We start from the raw sequence: 6,262 nt of genomic DNA on the forward strand, positions 1-6,262 counted from the left end.
GTTTCATGACCGTCTAAAAATCGGCCGCCTAGAATTACTGTATACCAGGGGTAGTCAACCTTGGCTCTTTGATGACTCGTGGACTTCAACTCCCAGAATTCCTGAGCCAGTCCACGAGTCATAAAAGAGCCAAGGTTGATTACCCCTGCTGTATACCTTTACTTCAGTGCATTGTCTGAACTGAGCCAATGCATCTGCGACGAGAAGGCATCCAAACGGGCTATTATTTGTAAAATAAAAATGAATAAATGCCCGAACAAATATTTTTTTGGGGAAAAAAAAACAACCAAGTCGGTGGAGGAGAAAAAAGTCGGCCACACCCATCCCCAATTTCATCCAGGATCCCGCTTCCGCCTCTAGCGGCTCCCGCTATAGCAGGGGTAGTCAACCTTGGCTCTTTGATGACTCGTGGACTTCAACTCCCAGAATTCCTGAGCCAGCACAACTGGCTCAGGAATTCTGGGAGTTGAAGTCCACGAGTCATCAAAGAGCCAAGGTTGACTACCCCTGCGCTATAGGCCTGATGAGATGCCCTCCGCCGAACACCCAAGAGAAGGGAGGGGCGGAGCTGCGCAGGCGCAGGCGCCATAGTGAAGGAAAGCGCAGGGTTTGCGGTTCTCCGAGAGTAGCGCGCACGAGACGTCGTCCCCGCGCGGAGCGTTTTTTTTTTTTTTTCCTTTGCGCCGTCCTTGCTGTCTTGCGAACCAAGCGGCCGTCATGCTCTGTCGCTTGGCTGTTGCGGCCGGCCGCAGGTGAGAACCTGGCGGGGCCTGAAAGCCCTTGAGTTCCCGTCCAAGGACATAATTAGAGGCAGGAGATTAGGAATGGCAGGACGCGAGGGGCACGAAAAGGCGGCCTGCTTGGGAGGAGGAGGAGGAGGAGGAGAAGAGTGCTGCTGGAAGGACGCTGGGATTCGGTCGAAGGCGGCTGACCCAGGCTAGTGTCCTTCGTTAGAGTGGCAGGCTTGCCCTTATCGTCCCATTGAAGGCCAGTATAACTGGAAGAGTCTGCATTGGGCAAAGTACGAGGCTGCCCGTTACGTTTTTTGCATGTAACTTTTATTCTGTGTCTAAAGCAGTGTTTCTCCACCTTGACCATTTTAAGGCATGTGGACTTCAACTCCCAGAATTCCACAGCCAGCAATGCTGGCTGTGGAATTCTGGGAGTTGAAGTCCACATGCCTTAAAATTGTCAAGGTTGAGAAACACTGGGACTCTAAAAGAACTGTGCAACTTACTGTTATTTGCCACTGGCACGGTCAGTCCGATAATGAAATGCTTTCCAATAATTTTGGAACCGACTTCGGCTATTGCACACTAGTCTTGTTAGGTAAATTCATGTCATTGACCAAGTCGTTGATTCCTCCCTCTGTAAATGGGAGTTTATTTATTAAACTTGAAGGCCAGCCATCTCACCGTTACGGATGGCAACTCTTGACGGCTTACAGAGTAAATAAAAAGTAAAGATCGCACAAAACACTTAAAATGAGGAAGATTAAACTAAAAATCAAGAGGACAAGCAACACGGAGGTGGGGTCTTCTCTCTACCTCACCTCCAGCCTAGAACGCCCCTATTGGAACCCCAGGCCAACTGGCAAATAGATAGGTTAGTGCCCTTTGGTTATGTGCCACTGAACATCAATTTCCATGAACATGCTCTTCTTTAATACTTGCTTTTTGGAAGTCCCACCCGCAGAGTTAAAAGGAGTTTTTTGCATGTGCTGTCATCTAATGATAATTTGGATTTGGAGGCCAAGTATAGTAACCCTGTGTTGACAAAGTTTTTCTAGCACTTTTCTCTTTGACAATTTATTAGTAAATGTTACATATATTCTTCCACAAAAGAGAAACAAAAACAATTACTGCATTTTATAGCTTAACTTTGGTGCCACTTTTTAATGTTTGTATTATATATTATGTTGTTTTCTTATTGATGTTGTATTAAGTCTTGGTTGGGGCCTGCCCAGAGTTTGATATAACATAGGCAGCTGTATAAATGTTGAAAGAAAGAAAAAGAATGAATAAATGAATCTGGGTATGGGATGGCAAGAGCCTTATTTATTGGTTAAAAAACATAGTTTTGACTAGGAGCATGAAAGAAATCCAGTATCAACCTTAATGAAAAATAAAAGTCAGACTTTTATTTTTGGCAGTAATAAGTGATAGTGCTTAGTGTTCCCAATCCATCATGTGCACAATACAGTCCATATTTGCAAAAGACATTTAAAGAATAAAACAAATACTAGATGTAGTTCAATTTAAAAGAAGTGTATATCAGAATGCAGAAGATATGAAGGAATCTTCCTTGGAGAGGAAGGCATGTCTTACACGCTTGATAAAATCAAAAGAAGCAGTTGCAGACAAAGGAATTCAGGTAGTCCTCAACTTACGTTTGTTTAGCGACCATTCGACATTACAGTAACGCTGGAAAAAGTGACTTATGACTGGTTTTTACACTTAGGATCATTGCAGCATCCTTGTATTATGTGGCAACTGGCATGTATTTATAACACTTGCAGTGTCCCAGGGTCAAGGGTCATCTTTTGTGACCTTGACAAGCAGTGGGGAAGCCAGATTCACTTAATAACCATGTTACTGACTTAACAACTGCAATGATTCTCTTCACAACCGTGGCAAGAAAAGTCGTAACGTGGGACAAAACGCACTTAACTCTCTCTTTGCAATGGAAATTTTGTGTTTGATTGTAAGTCTTAAATCGAGGACTACCTGTAAATAAGAAACTACTGGAGCTGATATCTACAAATGGCTGTGGATATTGCTGCAAGAGGGTGGGAACCCTTGGAGGCTAGCTTGGAGATCAGTTTTTGCTTGTTGAATTTAATGCTATTGTTATACTTTCAGAGAACAGTTACCTCATTCCCATACCTCATCTCTCTCTCAGATCTGAGTGTAAAACGATCAAACAAATTAATTGTGTGATATTAACATAAACCATACTTAGACTGATCCCTGTATCTCTGTCATTGTCCTGGGGTAGGTTTTGTTTTTCTTCAATTCACAGGTAAATGCAAGTAATGATGATATGGGTAGTTTTGGCAATAAGTAATAGCTGATGATGATGACAATTTTAACAGCTAACTGTATTAAGTGACAGCAAGAAAAATCCTATAAAGTGAAAATCAAAGCATTTTTATTATATAATTTATTTGTTGTCTTCCAGAAATAACACTGTGCTGATTACATCTCTTGGTTGTCTGGCCTCCAGAAAAAAACACACTCTCCCTGACTTGCCCTACGATTATGGTGCTTTGCAACCACATATTAATGCAGAAATTATGCAGCTTCACCACAGCAAACATCATGCTGCATATGTAAATAATCTGAATATTGCTGAAGAAAAATACAAAGAGGCTTTGACAAAAGGTATTGGGAATAATATATCATTGTAAAGCTTTCTGATTTGATTCCTGCTAAAACTGACTCTTTATGACTGTTCTATGTACATTTGTTTCTCCTGTGCTAAGAATAATAATTATTCAGGATAAAAGCCATCTTCTTTGGGTTGTCAGTGACTCAGAGAGCTAGTGAATGTGGTGAATAAAATTATATTTAATCTTGGGAGATTCCAGGTTTAGATTACCACTCAAACATTGAGCTTAAAGTTTGCCTTTTAGTCTAAAGCCATTTCACAATTTTGTTGTAGGGATGAAATGGGTGGAGATCTCCCACACAAACTCCCTTGAATTCTTAGATGAAAACATGGGATATAAATGCAGTAATTGTGTTCCTTCTTCTCTTACCCAACTGGAGTGCTGCGGGGGCCATTGTAGAGTCCAGGATCCACATGTCAAATTTGAGTTTAAACTACTGAGATAAACAATAATGAAACTAAGGATTTGTAATGCAGAATGAATCTGTTAAAAAGAAGGCATTGTGTCATATCAATTAGCAGTTGATACATTTGGATTATGAGGAAATCACAGTTGTAATTTGTTGTCCCCTTGGCTGACTAGCACAAGTAAGCAGAAGAGGCCATTTGTTGTTTGTGTCTTCCACCGTCATCAGGTTGCAAACTAATATAGTCATATCAGTGGAGTTAGCTAAACATATATATGATTGCCTTCATGTTATTGAAGATTGTGTTGATAGAGCTATTTTTGGGTTGTAGTCTATGTTATTTGGTTTATTACATTTTCAAAAGTATTTGTTGTGAATGGTTTATTGCAGAGCTCCCCAAGCTTTCTGGCTTGGCAGCCTGGAAGGAAAGGGAGCAGCAGCGAAATGTGTGTGCACGAGACCCCGTGTGCACAAGCGGGCCACTGGTGCCTGCATGACGCTGGTGGCGGTGCTAGCATCCCCGCGCATGCGCAAATGGGGCTGCTAGCAGCCACACAGCGGTGCTACTGTGAGTTGGGGGGCTCACCAGCTATTTCCGGGGCCCACTAGCCAAGAGGCCACGGTCCAATACCAGGCTGAGGACCATAGGTTGGGGACCCCTGGTTTATTGAATATATAGTAACTCTCAATCCTAGCTATTTGGAAAATAACCTAAGTTTATAAGTTTGTTTCTAGGATACCAGCATACTACTTCATGAGGACTATGTATGATGTTTCTCAACAATTGCTCCCAAAAGCTTTACAGATAGAATAAGGAGGAAAAAATATAGTCCCTAAGAGTTTAATAATTAAACTGGAACAGGAATGCTTTTAGTTGATGGTTCCAAGAAAAATAAATATAGTTATCTACAATATTTATTCATAGGATCTAGCCAAGCATTATTCTTGGTGTGCGGTCTAGAGATGAATCAAGAATCTTATTCAAACTGCATGAAACAGAAAATAAAAATCAATTTGCATAAAGCTAGTTTATATTTGCATCCAATGTATTTCAAGTTGCATTTTGTGTTTCATCAGAATAAAATTTGATTAGTCTGATGATTCTTTTTTTATCAAAGAAACTTTCAGCATAATACTTTTTCCTTCTCAGCATTATTTCCATTTTCATTTCTAATTAATGAAACATTAAAGAAAAAAAAGGCTGGGAAAGCAAGTTTTGTTTTGCCTGTCCCTAATTCAAATGGGGGTCAGGAGGCAGCCACTACAATTCCTTGAAACTGATATGAGGAGGCATGGATTTGGAGCATTGGAACCCAGAGCTAAAGGGAGCCAGGTTAAGTTCCTAACGTTTTAGAGATTTTGCTGAACTGAATGTTTTAACTAGGATGTGTATGACAGTACTTGAATACTGGAAGGAACTTGCATAAGATGTTTTGTGTTAGGCCTTAGTAGTTCTGCTTTTTCTCTGTTCTTTCCATCTTCAGGGGATGTAACGGCCCAGGTATCTCTTCAGCCGGCTTTGAAGTTCAATGGGGGAGGTCACATTAATCATAGTATCTTTTGGACAAATCTTTCTCCTAAAGGTGGAGGAGAGCCGAAAGGTTTGTATTTGAACTGGTTTATAATAACTTTTAGTAATGTTGATCCAGGCTTAGGTAAATGTTGGGTTTATTTTAGAAATTTTACTTAAGTTTTAAATAAAACAAATTGGGGTCTTTATCAGTGGCAAATGAAAGTCAGATCTGAACACTTGATCCGCATCGCTCCAAAATGCTTATTAATATACAACCCAATATTTGCAATGTGGGTGTCCACGGGAGGATCAACAATAGCAAAAGGGCAGATAGGCCAGGTAATTAAAGTCCTGCCCCTTTTTATATGCATATAGTGGGTAAAAAGGGGGCACAATGGTTCAGTGGTTAGAGACACTGAACTTATCAGCTGGAAAGCTGACAGCCTGAGTTCAAGACTGAGTGCCATGTGATGGGGTGAGCTCCCGTTACTTGCCCCAGGTCAGGGGTAGGCAACCTCGGCTCTTTTAAGACTCATGGACTTCAACTCCCAGAATTCAGCATAGCTGACTCAGGAATTCTGGGAGTTGAAGTCCATGAGTCATAAAAGAGCCGAGATTGCCTACCCCTGTCCCAGGTCCTGTCAATCCAGCAGTTCGAAAGCATGCAAATGCGTGTAGATAAATAGGTATCACTTTGGTGGGGCGGTAACAGTGTTCCGTGCATCTCGGTGTATAGTCATGCTGGCCACATGACCACAGAAGTGTCTTCAAACAACGCTGGCTCCCTCGGCCACACCCTAGAGTCAAATAGGCTGGACAGGGAAAACCTTTATAGTGTGTGCAACACATGTTTAAAAAGTGGGACTCCTACCATTTTGATAGTGTTGAACTCGTATCAATACCCCTGTTTGCAGCCTTCAGGATTGGCTTGACACAATAGCAATAGCACTTA

The 6,262-nt window shown here is 41.5% G+C and overlaps 1 protein-coding gene across 1 annotated transcript in view; it reads left to right on the plus strand.

The window, feature by feature from the left end:
* Window positions 1–565: 565 nt before the first annotated feature.
* SOD2 (superoxide dismutase 2) overlaps window positions 566–6,262 on the plus strand; it is a 10,337-nt gene continuing 4,640 nt past the window's right edge. Inside the window, exons 1-3 of the mRNA XM_015826168.1 lie at window positions 566–752; window positions 3,181–3,383; window positions 5,282–5,398. Coding sequence (XP_015681654.1) covers window positions 718–752; window positions 3,181–3,383; window positions 5,282–5,398 — 355 coding nt within the window. The 5' untranslated portion in view covers window positions 566–717. The remainder of the gene's footprint in view (window positions 753–3,180; window positions 3,384–5,281; window positions 5,399–6,262) is intronic.

Source organism: Protobothrops mucrosquamatus, unplaced genomic scaffold (assembly GCF_001527695.2).
Source record: "Protobothrops mucrosquamatus isolate PMUCROS unplaced genomic scaffold, P.Mucros_1.0 scaffold2990, whole genome shotgun sequence".
NCBI classification, from domain to species: Eukaryota; Metazoa; Chordata; class Lepidosauria; order Squamata; family Viperidae; genus Protobothrops; species Protobothrops mucrosquamatus.